This window comes from Pleurodeles waltl, chromosome 9 (genome assembly GCF_031143425.1).
Source record: "Pleurodeles waltl isolate 20211129_DDA chromosome 9, aPleWal1.hap1.20221129, whole genome shotgun sequence".
NCBI classification, from domain to species: Eukaryota; Metazoa; Chordata; class Amphibia; order Caudata; family Salamandridae; genus Pleurodeles; species Pleurodeles waltl.
Window position 1 is genome coordinate 238,713,323 of NC_090448.1, and position 19,602 is coordinate 238,732,924.

The 19,602-nt window shown below is 43.0% G+C and overlaps 1 protein-coding gene across 2 annotated transcripts in view; it reads right to left on the reverse strand.

The window, feature by feature from the left end:
- The window catches only part of CFAP92 (cilia and flagella associated protein 92 (putative)), a 292,821-nt gene that overhangs the window by 11,376 nt on the left and 261,843 nt on the right, over positions 1-19,602 (reverse strand). For both annotated transcript variants that reach the window (XM_069206631.1, XM_069206632.1), the window contains exons 16-17: positions 16,876-17,093; positions 10,526-10,689 (exon numbers count right to left, since the gene is read on the reverse strand). In XM_069206631.1, coding sequence (XP_069062732.1) covers positions 10,526-10,689; positions 16,876-17,093 — 382 coding nt within the window. The remainder of the gene's footprint in view (positions 1-10,525; positions 10,690-16,875; positions 17,094-19,602) is intronic.

Below are 19,602 nucleotides of genomic sequence, written 5' to 3' on the forward strand. Positions count from 1 at the left end.
AAATGTGGTTTCAAAACCTCCTCCACCTGTTCAACTGTTGATCTTTCAGGAAGAAAATTACCATGTATCAATAAGAAAAAGGTAATAACAAGACCATTCCAAACTAGAAATGCTAGGACAGTCAGAGAAAGCCATATATGGTTCCATGGAAAAATTAAATACGTTTCCTTAAGCCAGTTTGTTAGCTTACGTGCACTTGACAAATCAGCTGTCGAAGAGGCGAATGAGTCTGAGAAATCATCGTTGAAGTCGGCAAAATAACCAAAGGCAGTTCGTGCAAATGGCGTAGCTGTTGTCAGTGGTGGAGTTGGTGTTTCCTGTGGTGGCACACTATAGACAGCACCATCCGTTTGGCTTGTAGTCGAGTTGACTTGGTCAAATGTTTCTAAGTTAGTTGATGTTAGTGGAACTAATGCAAGATCATCTTCCACCCTCCCCAAGCTCGGAGAGGTATCAGTGTTGGTATAAACAACTTGTAGTGGAACTTCTTCACCAATAGTGAGAGGGATTCGGATACTACTGGATGTTCCTCTTGGTGTAGGATCGGCCACATGGGCATACCATCAGCCGTAGCTTTCACGGCAGCCCAAGTGTCTGCGTCTGGTTTGGAACTCGAGCGAGTCACTGCAGCTACAGTGGCTACTGCCACTGCTGACTTTGCGGCTTCATCAGCCAATGTATTTCCAGCAACGTGTATTCCAACGCGCTGGTGTCCAAGTGTATGTACAACATGGACATTCAATAGCATCTCTTTCATGTCAGCTACTTTCCCCCACAATAGTCTGTGTTTAATGGTGTTGCCTTTGGAGTCTCTGAACCCATTCTGGCGCCAATAATGCAGGTATTCATAAAAGGACTGGACACAATAATATGAATCACAAACAATCAGCGTACGCTGTGCCGGATCCGTGTGGTTCAGTGCCATCAGCAGAGCTTTTAGCTCAGCTAATTGTGCTGTCCAATCCCCTAGGGTCTGTGTAAGGTATGTAGAGGACAAAATGTATCCCCTTCCATATAGCCACTTACGACTGCGCAAGCAGCAGAATATTGATGTTTATTTCCAATTGCAGGTTGGTCAGAGCCATCAATGTACATGACTCTATGATACTGATCAATAGGCAAGGTGTTTGCTGGAACTGGATATTCTACTTTATATTGTAGGAATTCCTGAGTTTGTAACTTTGGGTCAAAAATGTAGTCTACATCAGTGGCTGTTAGAGATGTAGCCCATTATATCCAACGTGGATGTAGCGCTTTTGCGTTCGGAACGCTAGCTTTTGTAACAGCCTCTAGGGCTGGGCTTGAAGAAACAACAATAATGAGTTTTCCTTGGGCAAGAGGTCTTTCTTTAATAACAGCCATCTGTACAGCAGTGAGAATTTTCTCTGTGGGAGCAAAGCGTTGTTCAGCTGCTGAATACAAATGTGATTTGTATGCAATAGGGACTGTCTCACCTTCATTAAATGTCACATAGGTGAAACCGATGGCCCCAGCTATTACCCTGATGACCAAATGTGTTTTGTTGTCCCTTGTGTGTAAATGTTTTGCTGCAAGCATGTCTATCTGCAATTCTCTAGGAATGTTCAGTTGTCCAGTATTTACTTGAAAAATCGGGACGTATTAAGTCATATAAAGGTTTTATGCGTGTAGCATAATCTGGAAAGTATGTTCTGCCGAAGTTTAAGAAACCCAATAATGATTGGAGTTTTTTTATCATATTCGGTGGTTGTAACTGTGCGCATTTTTCAAAAAATTGTGGCGCTAGGCTCTTCCCTTCACTTGACAGCTCATATCCTAGAAACAGGATGCTGAGGAAGGCAATTTTAGTTTTTTTTAAGTTAAATTTGTAGCCAAATTTGGCAAACCCTACAACAATGCGGGCTACCCATCTTAAATGTTGTAGCAACTCATCATCCGTGAGATATATATCATCTGCATAGGACAATGCTTCAGGGTCGATCTCGTGTAAAATGGCAGTGACACGAGCCGCGAACAGTCCTGGGCTGTTCTTATACCCCTGAGGTAAACTACATAATTTTTTCTGAGAGCCTAGTGCACTAAAGGTCTTGTTTAGTCTCTGCTTTCAGGCAATATATTCTGGCAGAAAAACCCATTAGAAATGTCTAATGTTGTTTTGTATTTTTTATGCACTATGTTGCTCATTAGTGCAGTGCTATGTGAATTTTGTATAGCATAGGTGCGTGTATGACTGTTTAGATGTCTGTAGTCTAAGACTATTCTGTATGATTGTTCCGGTTTAGCTACGGGAATAAAGGGTTATTCACCGTCGAGACACAGGGTTCAATCACACCCTGGTACTCTAATTGCGTGAGTATTTCTCTCACTGGTGCTTTTGCTTCTTGTTTTATAGGATACTGTGGTTGTGGCTGAGGTTCCCTTTTAATGGGAATTACATGGTAGGGGGAGTCTTTATCCCACCCTACGTGATTTCTGTATAATGCAGGTGCTTGTGCTAGAGCCCATTCAATGGAATAGGATTCAGCTAGTTCCTCTGGAACAAGGGGCGAGAAGGAAGGCTTAATGACATCTTCTCCATGTGGGCAGGTACGGACAAAGTCAGGCGGCTAATCTTGTACGGCCAACAAAACACCATATACTTTTACTATGGGATCCCAAAAGATTGCGTTTATTGTGCGTTCAATGTCTCCTTCTAATTGCAGCGTTACTTTGTACACCCTATCAGGCTTGGAGACACGCATGTCCGCTGTTTCTACTTGTATAAACTCACCAGTTGCTTTCACCTCCAGATGCTCTAGAAGATTCCGGCGAACTATTGTGACCTCTGCAGCGCTGTCTAGCAATGCTAGAGCCCAATTCTTGTTCTTCAAGAGGACCCTCTTCCTGTGTGGCATGTCGAACTGCGACTGCTGCCACTTTTTTCTTTTTAAATTGTTGTTTTTGTTGGTCAGGTTTCTCTTCCTTTTTAACAGAAACCTCCGAAGAGCATTGTGATTCCTGTCTCTGTTTCACGTACTCTGTTCTTCGCTCTGATCGCCCACCTCTCTCATTTCTCTTTTCTGATGAGTCCTGAAAGGAACGAGATTGGCGTGTATCAGTATATTGATATCTATCAGGCGTTTTGATATTATCTCTATTTCTGAGATTATAGCTATTCTGTGGGGTCTCCGTACGTGGAGATTTTCCCCTTTCTTTTTTAGGCGTTTGTTGCTTTTTATCCCAGCGTTTCTTATTACCCTCAGGTTGTTGTTTGGAGTTATCTTTATTTGAGTTACCCTGGAATTTATGTTTTTGTGGTGTGGCCCCTAGGCCATCTTGACCGATACTTGAATATGTTTCCACTATTATTTTAGGCAGCTCTTGTTCTTGGTCTTGTTGCGGAACGTCACGAAGTAAGTAAGTGCGACTGCTTCCCCTTTAAGGTTAATTAAAATGATTGAGGACACTGTGGCAAAATTGCCCATCAAGTGCATCCCCAAATCTAGGGCCGGGGCAGCCCCATATTCATCTTGAATTTGTTTCAGCACTTCCAGTAAATTGGCAAGTGTCAGTGTACCGTGTGCGGTTGTGTAGAGCGCGGCAAATACCGTACCCCAGGTATTACAGTTTTCTACTGTAAGGACCATCCCAAAGGGCAAACACATTGTTAATATTCTATGTTTATCCGGAGGTCACGTATGGGGAAATACTGCCTGCAGCTTATGAATTTTTTGTGCTAATCAAAACGGAGTTTCTTCTCGTTTGGCGGGTACTTTACCCATAATCAAATGTACACTCGCAGGATTTATACCTGGTGTTACTGCATGTGGGTGTGCTGGAGCAGCACATGCTGGGTTTGTATTTAATGTTTGCATCACGAATTGTACTAATCGTCTATATATTGCTATTAACTCATTGTATAAGCGACGAACCTCAGCTGCTGCTAAATTTCCAACTGCAGGATGTGGTGTATAGGTGGCCAATAAAGGCCAGGTAGGACCGTCATTACTTAGTGGACCTAACCTTACTGGTAATATTGTATGGGGTAGGGTGCCATCAAGCCAATTATTCTGTTCTTGATAAGATAGAGGAATCTCTAAATATGCGTACGCTCTGTATTATCCAGGTGCTTTCGCAGGTGTATATTGGTGAAATGTATTTGTGTTCCCATCCACTGCTGGAAATGTGACCCAAGAGTAAAAAAGTTCTGTTCTATAAGCTGCGTGGGCGTGCACCACGAATGTGACTGGACCTCCCTGGGCCGTTAGGCCATTTGCTAGTAAGTGTGCTGTGAGACGTTGTCTCATATTAACAGCTATTTGTACATGTTGCCATGATAGTAACACTATGAGTTCAGAGAAGGCACACCAAAATGGGGTTTCCTTTTAAGGTTCAAGCTTGTACAACCGCCAGCTGTAATAGGATTACCTACACAGCTGTGGTGGAAATCCTCAATACCACGGACGTCTCCGCATACGGTAGTGAGGTGCCATTATATATAATGAGACAGAGATACTGCGGAGGAACCGAAAATTAGAGCCTGACCAAACATTGGCGGCGTCATGTCACGTAGGCTCTCATTATTCTAATGAGACTACTGGATTTTGAGCAGCAAGATCGTCCATAGTGTGGGAGACTGAATCTGACCCATGGTAGGTGACACCTGTCGCTCCGAATCCGTGTTTTGCTCTGGCTAACTAGCAGTGCCTCATAGGTAGAGATGATTGGGCAGCAGAGCGCATGACATATCATACTTCTCAGGGAAGTCGTGGTCACTCAGGTCGCACCCAGTTCTCTCATTCACAATTCGGTCTCATATATAAATGACAATAAAAGCAGTATAAGTTTTATAGATTGGTTTAATAAAACGTCTGCATTTTAGATAGCAAAGCGTGAGCTGCAATAACCAGAATGACACAACACAACAATATTAAAATGGTGACGATAAGAGTGAAGCATAAGAATAATGCTATCATATTGCCACTAGAATCAATGGACTATTTTCTATCTAAATCATATTTTGAGCACAGCATGTTAAGCTCTGATCCTGCCTTTCAGGTTCCCCCGGGAGGACATCAACCCTCATACCTGAGCAAAGGCCTGTAGTCTGCGTTAGCATCTGCAGCGAAGCATTCAGCGTACAGTTGTGGTTCACTGGCTGGAATCTCCCTCTTGACATGTACTGGGACTAGGAAGTGCTTTTATAATAACACAGCTGATGTTCTAAGAAAATGTCCCTATGTAAGGATGTGTTGGAGACTAAACTTCCACCACGTTCACCGGCAATGTACCAAACTGTAGCCTTGACTGAAGCCCAGAGTGATCAAGAATGTGTTGTTTGAGAACACAGTGCTGGGCTAAGCAAAACAGTTAGATAGAAGAAATTAAAACAAGACCGTAAAACTGGTTATTGTAAAAATAACAATGCAAAGCTGAATAAAATATATCTAGGTCAAGGTGCACAGTGGCCTAATGTATTAAACTAACGTGCATGGAGCTATAACTAAAATGGCTACACAACACTGCGCCCCTTCTGAAGCCTCAAAAGGGACGGAAGACAGACTGCTGACGAGCAGGCGCAGAGAGGCCCAAGGATCTGGCTGAAGCTCGAGAATCCTTGAACCTCTCAAGCGTGGAGTCTGCCTTCTCACCAAAAAGGCGAGAGCTATCCAAAGGCATGTCCATCAAACTCGACTGGACATCCCCTGAAAAGCCAGTAGAATTAAGCCAGGCGTGGCGACATAGGGCCACTGTCATTGCAATCGCTCTACCCAGCGAGTCGGTCATGTCCAATCCACACCTGTTAGTAAACTTGGCTGCATCTCTCCCATCCTTGACAGCCTGGGTGAGAGTGTCCCTTATGCCCTCCGGGACCTGGGGCAGCACCTGTGCCACTGTATCCCATAAAGTATGGAAAAAACGGCCCAATAGGCAAGAGGTATTTACTGACCTCCATGCTAGGCTGGAGGAAGAAAACAACTTCTTTCCAAGTTGGTCCAGCCTCTTGGATTCTCTATCTGGAGGAGTGGAAGGGAAGGCATCACAGGAAGTGGAGGCTTGGACCACCAAGCTCTCCGGGGTGGGGTGAAACTAGGGTCATTTGGAGCAGGTCTGTGGCAGCAGCCGACTGTCCTATTCACAGGAGCCCCTGTTCTAGGCTTGGACCATGTTCCCAAAAGGACGTCAGTTAGGGCTTCATTAAAGGGCAACATTGGCTCCAATGTAGTCACCCCCGGCTGAAGCACCTCCGTCAGGAGATTTATCTTGACTGGCACCGTGGGCAAGTCTAGGTCCCAGACCTCAGCTGCCCTACACACCACCATAGCATAAGAAGCCCCCTCCTCCGTAGCCACATTAGGAGGAGAGAGTATGCCAGTATCTGGAGAAGTATCCAGTCCACTGGCTTCGCTAGATCCTCATACCAGTCCTGTTCTTGCTCAAGTGCACACTCCAAAGGGTCCTCCGACCCCTCCCACTCCTTTCTTGTGCCTGGCTGTCCAAAATAAGGCTCAGGCAATGATCTGTGCCTAATCGGCGCCGTCAAAGTCAGAGTCGGTGTCGTGCAACGTTGCTCCGGCTCCGGATCATCCGGAATGAGGATGGGGCTACCATCAGTAGGCGGAGGAAGAGCTGATGTCGGACCCGGTGCCAATGAGGTTGACTGTGAGAGACCAGCGCCAGTCCGTATCTGCTACCGGATCCTGGTGTCCCCAACGGCGCCAATTCTGAAGCCACTGACGTCGAATCTGATAGGGCCCCTGCTGACCCGACGGGGCTCAAAGACCCACCCAAGGGTGCAGCCCGCTCAAAAACAAGGCGCATAGCCTCTTAAAAGTCTTTAATGGGTGGCTCTTCCCGGATATGCGCTTAACTGGCGCGGAAGGAAAAAAACTGACGTACGGGTGCTGGGGTTGTGCCTATATAGAAGACCGTGACGTCATAGGCGGCTCCAATGACGCTGATGACGCCACGGGGAGCTGGAGGATGCACGCGGATCCGAACGACGCCACCAGGGTACTGCTCACCAGAAAAATTTCCAGATTTGAAGCTGACGCCAGGGAATTCTAAGGTAAAGAATCTGCAGCTAGAAGTCTCTATCAGATACTGTCTACACATACGTTCAGAACTCTGGGCAAGGACCAGAGTTGTAGAGTTTTTCTGCAGAGAAGATATGACCCCACACCTTCCTGTTTGTTGACGTACCACATTGCGGTAGCATTTTCTGTCAAGACCTGCACTGACTGACCACAAATGGAAGGGAGGAAGGCCTTGAGAGCCAGGAGTATTGCCTACAATTCCAATAGATTAATATGAAACAATCTTTCTTCTGGAGACCAAAGTCCTTTGATTGTGAGTTCCCCCAGATGAGCTCCCCATCCTAGATTGGAGGCATCCATGATCACTGGGCCCCCAGAGATGGAGGTCAAAATGGATGCAGTGTCTCTGGAGATTTTGACAGACTCTCTGAGATCTCCATTGTGTTGGAACCACTGCCTGCGGAGGCATCACCGAGGGCCATCATGTGGCAGCGTGCATGGCTGACTAAGAGAATGCAAGAGGCTATCAGACCGAGCAGGCGCAAGACCTTCAGGTCTGGAACCATTGCTCCACTCATAGTCTGAATGTCCAGAATCCTCTGAGGAGGCGGGTAGGCATGATTCACTGTAGTGTCCAGTACTGCCTCTATGAACAGGGTGTCCTGAGAGGGCCTCAGGTGAGATTTGGGCCTGTTAGTGGAAACGTAAATGAATTTGAGCAGCCAATCATCCTGGTAAGGGAATACTGGTACTCCCCACCTTCTGAGATATGCTGCAACCACCACCATCACCTTCGTGAAGACCCGAGGTGGGGAAGTAAAACCAAACAGAAGGACTGCAAACTAGTAATGTTCAGACCCCACTGTGATGCACAGATACTGCCTGTGTGACTGCAGAATGGGGATTTGAAAATACGCATCCTGCAAATCGATCAAAACCATCCAGCCTTCCTTGTCCAGCACAAGAAGCACCTGTGCCAGGGTCAGCATTTTTTATTTTTCCTGCTTGAGGAACTAGTTCAGAGTCCTGAGGTCTAGGATCAGATGCAAACAACAATAGTTTTTGGGAATTAGGAAGTACCAGGAATAACATCCATGACCCCGTTCATGCTCTGGAATCATCTCCACTGTGTCCTTTTGAAGTAGGGATTGAACGTCCTTGCTGAAGTAGCAGAAGATGTTCCTTGAAACAACAACTTTGTGGAGGGGTAAAGGGGGGGGGAATTCTTGGAAGGGTAGTGTGTACCCATTTTCCACTATTCTCAAAACCCACTGGTCCAATGTTGCGGACCTCCACTGTGGTAGAAAATGGGACAACCTTACTCCCACTGACAAAGCATGCTCCAAGAAGGTGAAACTAGTGCTGCTTTCCTGTGACATTGGCTGGGGAAAATGAGGAAGAGGAAGGCAGGTGGACGGCTCCTAGTTGTTTACCCTTTCCACGCCCTCCATAAGACTTGTAGAGTGGATTGTAGGACTGCTGCTGCTGGTTCTGGAACTGCTGCCTGCCATGAAAGGAGTAGTTCTGTCCAAACCCTGGAACTTGGGAAACTGCATCTGTGATTGAAGGCCTAATGACCTTCTTTTCACCTTACTGCCCTTAAATCTCTCTAAGGCAGAATCAGCTTTGGCGCCAAACAGCCTCTCACCATCAAAGGGCAAATCCACCAGAGTTGCTTGCACGTCAGGCAAGAAACCAGGCCCTCTCAGCCAAGCATGTCTCATAGAAGAGACTGAAGTTCCCATCACTCTTGCCACAGAGTCGGCTGTGTCCAGACATGACTGGGTGACTTGGCATGTAGCAGGATGGCTATCATTCAGAATTTTAGCAAAATAGCCTTGGACATCCTCAGGTAATTTTGGAGCCACCGTTTTAGCTGAGTCCAATAAAGCATGTATGCACGCCTTACAGGTCTAAAACATCATGGTCTGAACTCAAACACCAAATAAACTCTTTGTGAGAGTGAGTGATTGACATCTGACCCTCACACTCCCTACACAGTTTAAATCTCGACCTCCTTGGAGGAAACATTTTTCCCCAACAACAAAGTTGCAACACTGGAGAAAAACACTTGATGGAAATCCAAACTGTAACAGAGAGCTACAAGAAAACTGTTATGTGTCAAAGGCATGGAAAAAAGGGAACTGTCATCAGCACGCCAATGAGGGATTCTTATGGCTCTGATGAGGTCACAAGAAGTCACTTACAGAGCCATGGCATTATGACGTCCTCGTCTGCATGGAGAGCTGTGAAGAAAGGTTTCCATGGAATGCTGGCCCATTGGGATATTTAAAAGGTGAGGAATCCACAGGTAGATGTATCTATCAGAAAACAATGCCTTCCCAGCTAAGGCATAATGAGGAGTCCTCGTTACTTCCGTTTTCCATGTGTGCTGCATTTTGCAGCACACATACAGGAAAATGCCTCTCAGGATTGTTTTTGTGCAGGAAGGTGCCCCTTGCTTGACAAAAACAGTTCTCCTTATAACACAGGCACCCTTCTTGCATGGTGCAGACTGCGTGGCAGTGCAGGGAAAGGCCAGTAATACACCATACAATGTTATGGCGCATTCCTGCCCTTTCCCTCTCACACAGCCCAGCAAGGTGACTTGATGTGCTGTGTGATTTGTTGATAAAATGGCCCTATTGTTTTTTGGATGCCTCTTAGCCAATTTCAAATCCATTAAACAAAACTGAACACGAATTCAATGTGAACTGACAGCCTAGAGCCCACCATCTTGAACAAAGGGGTACCAGGCCATATCTACCCCTCCAGGCCCCAAAGATGATAGCAAGTGTAAAAGTTTCATTTTCTTTCAGCTCAGTCTCCATGTTTCAATTTCCGCAAAAGCCAAATATCTCCCTTTCTTTACAAAACTTACAATTGCCTGAACATTCTGAGCAGCAGCATTCTCTCTGCCCTTGCACCTAGCCCATGAATGACATACTCCTATCACATGCACACAGCAGACTCTCCCTCCAACCCTCTTTCTCTCTCCCCATCTCCTGTCCTCTCCCCCTTCCTTCTTCTGTCAGTCGCCCATCCCTCCATTCCATGCCTTTCTCACCCTGCTTCTTCCTCAACTTCTCTCTCGTTCCCACTCTCCAAGCTCTCTTCCCCACCTGTCATCTCACTAGCTCTCCATTCTTCTCCATACAGTCCTCTTGCTTGTTTCTAGTTAATTCTACAACACTTATGTCTCTGTTATTGTTATTATGTAATGCACGTCTATACCTCTTGGTGTCCAAATGTTATATAAAATCATCAAATACATAAAGAAATAACATACAAACTTCACGTCGGATCTTCACCAGTGAAGCATTTAAAAATAAACACGAATTGAATGTCATTACATTTAAATTGCTATTTTGCGATCCATCCTCGCTGAGTAGCTAGAGAGCTTCATAAAGGTGTGAAAACCATATGCAGAGTCCCAATCTGGCAAAACTTCAATAGATCACCAATCCACATAGGAAACATTATTCATTATAAAAAAAATTCACTTGTTTTGTTATCAAGTAGAGACTTACTTGAAGTCTTTTCCTCTGAGTTCATCAAACTTAGTATGTTCCATGTCATGCAGAGGGATCATATTTGTTTTCCATTTCAAGCTGTGGTGGGTCTGCGCTCCTGGAATAAATCCACAACTAGTGGGCTCTTCTGTATCCCGCATAACTGCAAAAGCTGGAATAGGCTAAAAATGGAAATGAAAGTTAAATGATTTCACAAATAAGAACAAGCATTTGCAATGCAATGGGTCTTGCGTTTGCTCGATTTAGCGATATTAGCGTTGTAAACTCCTAAACAGACTTTTCTTGCCACATAAACTGAAAATGAAAAGTAACACAATTTCACATGAGGGAGCCGATTTAAAGCTCCACGCCCCTTCCTGCACAAAAACAATCATCCCTGCAACGCAGGCATCCTTGCACCATCCTTGTACCATGGAGCAAGGGTGTCTGCGTTGGCGCTAAGCAGCAATTTGTGCGCCAGCGCAGGGGGAGAGGACAGAAATGCGACGTATCTTGTAGCTATCTTGTATGTTATATTTTGTTTCTTGTGAAACCATAGCCTCAGACATTTTACAAACCACTTATCTACTGTTGCTCATCAGAGTCTGTTCAAGCACAACAAGATCACTTTCTATTTTTTGTAATTTTCTGTCTTTTCAACAAATTATAGTAATACTCTTTTTGGGTCAGGTTCTTAAAGGAATATATGCACTAAATTTCAACTTGGAGTTCTGGAAAGATTTGTAATGATAAATTCATATTCCTGAGTTACAGGAACATGAATGCAGTGCAAATGGGATACACTTCAATTGTGGAATTACCACATTCAGAAATCCATTTTGGAGAGGGTTTTTGGTAGGGGTGGGCAAAACTCATGTAATTTGACTCCATGGAATTCTGAAGAGTTACAAAGGAACTCTGCAAGACTCTATGGAGATTCGCCAGTGGGCGGGAATAGACACTCCATATTGCTCAGCTGTGATTTATCACCAGAAGTGCATTCTGTGCTGAAGAATCAACCCGAACAGCACCACGAGGCACGCCAGAAGGCATAGATACTTAAGTTAATTTTGCTGCAGCTCAAGTAGATTTTCTACTCGAGCTGCATCCTTCTGACAGTGAACAGTCACAACCACCTGTATTGGGAAAATCTTGATGGATGCATGATAGTGACTAACAATCTCACTAGTAGACACCAAATCTTGCTCGCCAATTTACCGTTTTGGCACACGTGTGAGAACAAATTCCACAACGTGACGATTGGTGGAATTTGGCAGGAACTCTGCCTTATAAGAGTAATGTGGAGTTGCCAAAACTCAGCCAATTCCCCCAACAGAAAGGAATATTTTTCCCACCCCTAGTTTTGGGTGTTCCTGGGTAGATCCACCTGCAAAAGTTGGTGATTATCCTTACTCAATCTGTGGGCATTCATCAACAATTTGCAGATAGATTCTAGTCTGAAAATGCTCTCAAATGTACTTGTGGCAAGACAAAGGTGGGAACAGGAGGGATACAGAAAGGGATTTCTTCTTAGCAAAAAAACTGTTTCAATGTGGTAAGGAAAAATAAGCTAAACGCTCAAATGCAATCTTGCTTACAATTTACATTTGTGGAATTGCACATCTGGTGCAATTCTCTGTGTGTACACATTTTTATGCATTAATACTCAAAGAAATTTATGGATGTCGAATGTCCTAGAATTATTCGAGAATTCCAATAAATCTACTTACAACACCCCAAAATAAAATGTCCAACCTTTTTTCAAAGGTTTAACACTGACAATTCTCATATCTAGGGTTTGCAGAATCCTTTCAGCAGGATATTAAGGCTTGTTGATAAACATAGGCAGCTGCATAGATTGGCCCTTGTGTAGATGTAGAATCTAGCATACGTTTAGGCAATGCTTTCAAGGTTCTTATGACAATACTAGTGTTGAGCAACTTCAAGAATTTTTCTTGTAAGGATAGCACCTGTAATTCACTTAGCCTCTTTAGAGATGTGATTTCCACCAAAAAGGCTATTTTACGCTTTAGTCCTCTAGTTTCCCATTTAGGCATGCACTTGAAGATTACTCATTAGCCTGATGAGCACCACCTTAGCCACTATCTAGGTACAATATGTTTAATAGTGTGATTTATATGGATTTTAAAATATGATACACCTGATCTGATGGCTATATCTACTTTGTTAATGCTGTATTTTAATTGAAAGATTTAATAATACCTACCCTGCCGAATTTTAGTATTAGAATTATTTTATTTCACATGTGATATCCTTTTTAGTAAAGACCGTATAGTAAATCATTTACACTTGCTGCAAAGCAAAATCTAGAAGCTGTCCTTTGGCCTTCTTACATATGTGCATATAAACACTCTATCATAAAGTTAATTCACAAATCCAAAGGTCCTGAAAAGAATGTCCAAATGCTTGAGTCCAAGAAGGATTGTTCTTCAATTCATATCTAAATTATTAACAGTGCAATATGATAACAGACAACGTGTTTTGCTCCCACAACAAAAAGAGCGTCATCAGGGTTAAAACTATTTGTATGGCAAATTATAGCCACACGATTCTATCCAGTGAGGGCCTAGTCTCTGGTCATAGTTGTATATATAGCTGTAACATATCAGGCATGAATATAAACACTGCACGTGTTTTGCCATAAGAGTAGTGGATTGGTTTGCAGTGCCGGCAACAAGAGTCTACAGGTAGTTCCGTGATTTTTAGCCCAGAAGAAACTCATTTAGTAGTGGGAGTGAAATGTGTTGGCTATGATCATATCGTACTGTCAAGAATTTTGATGTCAAATAAAAAAAAGTCCTTCGTGGGTTTGGGTATTTTGTTTTACAGAACCTATTGGCTCTTTGAATCAAGTTTACGGCAGAGAGTTTACATGGACTATTGCTGCCACTCTTTGTCACTTCATTACCATTTTGGGTTGTGAACAGCCACTCAATGAGGTGGGCAACACAAAAAAGAGGGATACTTTTTAGATATTGTGGCTGAGCAACGTATGGTTTTTCATTTTTGTTTTTAAAAAATGTGCATGCATTCTGCTGTTTATCTTATGGACCACCTACAGCTTTGCAGGTTCTGATGGAAAGGCACAGGAAAATTACCTGACCATTCCTAAGAATTCTATTTCCTGCAATTGGTTGTCTGCATAACATTGTTTGCAGCTGTGAACCCCAGACTGTATAGTGCCTAACTGCTTTCAAATTTGCTAGTTCATATTGTGTAATTAAACTTCTCTTACCAAACAGTGGTTCGTGTACAGAATGCAAGAAAGTTCTGAGATGTGTAGCCAACACAGATAATATTTAGTCTTCCCTGAAAATGTCTTGAGAAGAATTTTACACCATTAATACATTGGTAAATGTGAAACTTCATGTCGCTGAGGATTAAGTTATTTGTAATGAAGTCGCATCTTAAAGAATGGGTTAGGGATCCAGCAAGTTAGTCCGTTAGGATTTCTAACCAACATATCCCTTGATCTGATTACTAATATTGGTTTTAAAATGTGTCTTTCTTCAGAATTGGAAATTACGTTGAATATGTCTTATATTGCCTTTGTGAATTGACATGTCCTCCATTGCACATATCTCAGTAGTGCTTGTGCAGAAAGTACTCGTGCTACCTGAGCATGATAAAAAAAAATCAAATTGCAGTCTCTCATGATAGTATATTGTGCAGGAATCTGTGGCTCTTTTCCACACCTGGTCATGACACAAATTCTACAAATCTGTGCAAACTTTAACGCCCTGCTTTAGTATCATTTAAACGTCTAGCAAATCAAATGTTTTGAAGCATGGTGGATACACACTCTAAATACCACACTACTGCATTATTATCTAGTGTCAACAGACTTTGTGATAGGAATGTCATCACTTATATTTCTTATTACATGGCACATCATACCACACTGCTGCAGTTTCTTTTTCAACTTTTTTGATTGGTTTTACAACAACACTTATCCTGAGTGACACACTTAATAAAAAGCAGAACAATTTCAATGCTAAGTTTATCTAAACTTCTTTGGACTGCCAGATCAACTAGAACATTCATGGTCCTTTAACTGTCCAGTCTTGGTATTTGGAGTTTTCAAAATACCTGTTCTTGCACTATCAATGTGTCATATGATTGAATACCGGTGTTGCTTGTTGTCAGCAGTTGAGTTCTTATCAAATTGTAAGAACTGCCATATACTAATCGTCTTCCCAGCCTTATACACCAGACCAAAACAAAATTCAGTAATAGGCAGTTAAGGTGCCTTTTAGTAGGTTCCTCTCTTTTCCTGTACACCTCTGCAAGAACCTCGTGATCTCCACTAATTACTAAATCAAATGCCAGGCATGTAAGGCAGCTACCAGAAATCCTTCCATCCAGATACGCAAAGTTGCCTTCCCATGTCTTGCACATTTAGGCCCATATTTAGGAGGCTTTTGGTGAAGGGCAGTGCAGCAAAACACCTTGATGCGCTGCCCTGCGTCGAAGGGAATGGACGGGAATGTGCTGTATCTATGGCAAAGGTGCATTCCTGTCTTTCTCACTGCATTGGCACCGTTTTGCCAGCCTATCGCCCTCCCTGGTACCATTGCACCATGGTGCAAGGGTTTCTGTGCTATAGGCAGGATTGTTTTGTGTAGGATTTGTATTTTAAAAGTCCGAGACTGGAAACCGAGTCTGTGGTGACATGGAGTGAGGTTGTCACCCTACAAAGGTGCATAACATCTATAGCAAGTTTAGTTTTCATTGGAACTTAAGAAATCATCCTCGTTGGACATATTAGGCCCTTTCAGACTTAAAAAAACAACTTGAAAGCTATTAATAACTAATACAATATCGCTTTGGTAGAATAGAACAAAGTGCCACAACTAAGATGGATGACAGAGATCTCTGATGAACACAGTGCAAACTACACACAAGGTTTTATCTCAGGGCCATCTCACCAGTAAAGAAGTCTTAGGGCCTGATTTAGATATTGGCGGATGGGATACTCTGTCACAAAGGTGACAGATACCCTGTCTGCCGAAATCTAAATTTTATTATTTCCTATGGGATTTAGATTTCAGTAGACGGGATCTAAATCGAGCCCTTAGTTAATAAACCCAACAAATTGGACTGAAAACACAACAAATGAAATAAAGAAAGGCCTAGATCTACTTAAAGTTTTACAGAAATTCATGCCGTTCTATGCAATACTGTACCTGTGGTGCTTTTCATGGTAAGTAAATGAATGTAATGCCCCCAAATTCTTAAATATGTTTAGCATTTTCAAAGTACTCTCCTCACCACATAATAAAAACAATACTATAAAAAGCAACATCACTGTGGAAATCTCTGTTTTTTTCCGAGTCACAAATCACAAGATGCTGCGAATCCATTGTGTCTAAATATTTGATATTCTTCAAATCAAATAACAAAAACCTGTGAATCCATCATGACTTAGATAGAGCCCACATTGCATGTTGTCTTGAATTTACATTTATCAAATCTAGCAGCTGAATTCACATATCCCATCAAGGCAACCCTCATACAGACCGTTGTCCTAAGCCCTTTAAACCATGCCGGTGTGACCCTCTTATATAAAAAATGACATTGCCTCCACAAACCACTGGCCAATATCAAACCTAGCAAATCCGGTCAAAATATTAGAAAGATAGGCAATAACAAGAACATTTAGAGCAAAATCAGATTCTTCATGATCAACAGTGAAGTTTCAGATGAGGTGGACAGAAACTACTCTGGTACACCGGAGAGAGGACCTTCTTGGTGCCCTGGATGAAGGCAAGAACGCCAACCTCGATCTTTCAATTACATGTGACGGACCATAATATCCATATTCATAATGTTTTTCTTTCACCCACTATGCACTCTCCTTCTGTTCTATTCCTGCTTTCACCTTCCTTTGTTCACTATTGTTCTCTCTTTCCTTCTCTTTCTAGTCTACATCTTCACTCTCTGCATTACCTTTTAATTCATTCCTAAAACTGCATCTTGCTCCAACCTACCTTCGAATTGTCTACCATTATAGAAGCCAGAATGCCCTTGTTTTCTCTGCTTTGCATAACTCTGGCTTACTCATTTCAGTCTAACTTTTGAATCCACAGCATTGCATCCAATGCATTTTCAAAGCCTTCCCTTATTTCCAGACTTTACAGCACCTGTGATAGCATACCTGCTTAAACTCCCATAATTCCCCTCTTTATAACTTGCTCAGTCTTTTATTTCTCTTTGTTGTTCTGCACTTAAGCATTACTAAGTACTTGCTTCTATCTAAATCCAACTCGCTGCTGCGTCACTCACTGCTGCTTCCAAATGATAGCGTATGGTTAAAATTATTGAAGATATTTTTTGTTTCGGTGTACCTTTAGGATCATGTCAGGCAGACGTAGGGAGAGTTTTTCGGGTCTATCTTTCAGAAGTCCTGATAATTTACTCAACTGGTCACCGGCCTTAAGTCCTTTTGTAGCTTGCTCAGCTTCTGTGGAGCATCGGTAAATTTTCATCTTGGAGTCATCGACTCCAGCATTACATTTTGAGAAGTCCAGCTGTTCATGCATTTGTTCATCTTTAAAAGTTTCACCTAAAGGAATTAAAAAACAGAAATGTAAAATAAAGATTAGAATTCAAATTTAGCATTTTAACAACCATCTTCAGTGCGTTCTCGGAGGTAAAGAGAGCCCAGTGGTGAGGTGTATTTTTCTTTTTTTTTTTAATAATACCGGAGATTCCGAGGAAAGGGACAACCCATTGTTCCGGCTTCCTGTGAGTCGAAGACGGAACAGAGTGAAAGAGAGGGGTATAATCACCATTGAAAGAGAAATAGCAGAGGAGAGATTAAGGGCCAGATTTGCAAGACCCTAGCTAATCCTTGCACCGCACTTGCATCATTTTCTTTTACACTAATGTGGCACAAGGATGCAATTTTCGCCGTGCCATATTTACAAAGTGGCACAATGCATGCATTGCACCACTTTGCGACCCCTTGCGCCACATAATGCCTGCTCAGGCATAATGTATGCAAGGAGGTCGTTCTGGCGTTAGGAGGCTCGCAAAAATGGCGCAATGAAATCTACAAGAAAGACCTGACACCAATGGAGAGAGAGAGAGAAAGAGAGAGGGAGACGCATGCTGTAAAGAGGCAGGTGAATGAGACATACCAAATAGAGAGAGATCGTAAAAGTCAGAGAGAGAGAGAGGTTGTAAAAAAATAAGTGGGAGAAAGCAGAGAAAGTGAGAAATATAGCAGAGGTGAGAAAGGGGAAAAACAACCAGTAAAAAAGGGCAGGACACCACAGACTGACACATGATTATTATTGAGAAAGTAAGAAAGAGACAGCTAAGTGACAAAGAGAGACAAATACTGCAGAGACAAGAGTGAAAGACAATAAAAGCAGTGGAAAAGAGCACATTACAGAAAGACTGATAAGATAAAGCAGGAGAGCTTGAGGACAGAGGGAGATAGGTATCAAAGAGACAGTTGAGAAAGAGGCAACACACCCAGAGATCGGGAAATAAGTAAAATTGAAAATGGAAAGGCGAAAGACGACCAGAGGTAGGAATCAGACAGGGGAACGTCGAAAAATGGCTGGAAAGGTAGAGAGACAATGGTGGGATGAAATTAGAGAAGGAGCAAGGAAGAGAGGCAGGAGAGGAGAGAATGTGAGGGATGGACGAGAGAGAAGAGAGGAAATATACAGGGAAAGCAAGAAGAAGGATGAGAGGTCAAAAGCAAGGACAGCTTAACAATTAAGGCATTCAAACACAAGCCACCTCTTTCCACCCTTGCAATCTGAGGGTCTGAAGTTGCAGTGCTGCCTCTGCAGTGCACATCCAGACCTTTGGATGAAAAAAAAGAAAGAAAATACCTGTTGATGGGCTTTAAGTACATTCTTGACCCTTCAGACAGCAACGCTTATATGGTTCAGAGCTCTCAGGCATACCATTCTTTTAGGGAGGCAGAGGCTGAAATTGCAGCCCACAGATCTCCAGCAGTACGTTAGTGTTGCAAGGGTATAACTTAGGCCCCGGCATCCCTTGTGGTCAGGTGAGCCCCCACCCACTTATAGCCTGTGAATATCTGTGTATTACAGAACTTTGAGGGGCCCTCAGCGCATTTTGCAGGGTGCCCTATCATCTTGCCTTACACCACTGCCAGTAGCACATAGTTCTAGAACATCTGTTAACAAATGCCTTTGTTGACTTAGCAGATTAAGATCTTGGCTTCCCTAAAATATTGCCTCCAATGGCTCGCACAACACTTCATGGGCAATCTTTCCAAGACGGCAACCGTCATGCAATTATCTGTTTTTCTGAAACAAATTCTCTTCTTTATTACCCAATTTTGCTCCTTGCACCTGATATTTCTGCAGCACTTGACATAGTCAACTATCCATCTATATTACACAGGCTAAATTATTTTGGAATACAATGGACAACATGGAACTGAATTTTTTTCTAACATTCCAGAGGCATCAAATAATCATGCTCTTACCTTTGTAACATCATCTTTCAACATCTGAGCATCCTAGAAGGCTCTACTTTTGCTCCTCTGCTTTTTAGGTCTCACCAACCAGGCAGTGGAAACTGTCTATTCTTGAAATGACTTATTGTCAGCTTACTGTCGGCTTACAGCCCACCCATTACTTACCATTGGTTGGCTTTTTTGTCACTCTCATTTGCTTGTTTTTTATTTGTTAGCTTGTGTGGACATTCCTTCCTCTTCTTGTATTTGTCTCTCCAATAGAGAACGGTCTCAAGATTTGTGTCCTTCCACTGTTTACTTGTCAGGCACAACTTTTTTTTCTTTTTGATAAGCACTCCATGAGAGTGCATGTGTTTTCCAACTGTCTCCCTTGTGTACTTCTCTTTCACCCTCCACCGTGCTCCGTGTTGCTCTCTTTTACCCATATGCTTCTCCCCCACTCCTTCAGTGCTGTTCTCAACCTCGTGCGCTTCTCCACCCACCAGAGTTGCTTTCTTGCTGATGTGCTTCTCCTCCCCAACCCCTCACTCCACTGGCTCTCTATCACCTATGTGCTTGCCTTCTCCCCATGCTCCACATTGCACTATCCTTGTCCTCTCTCACCCTT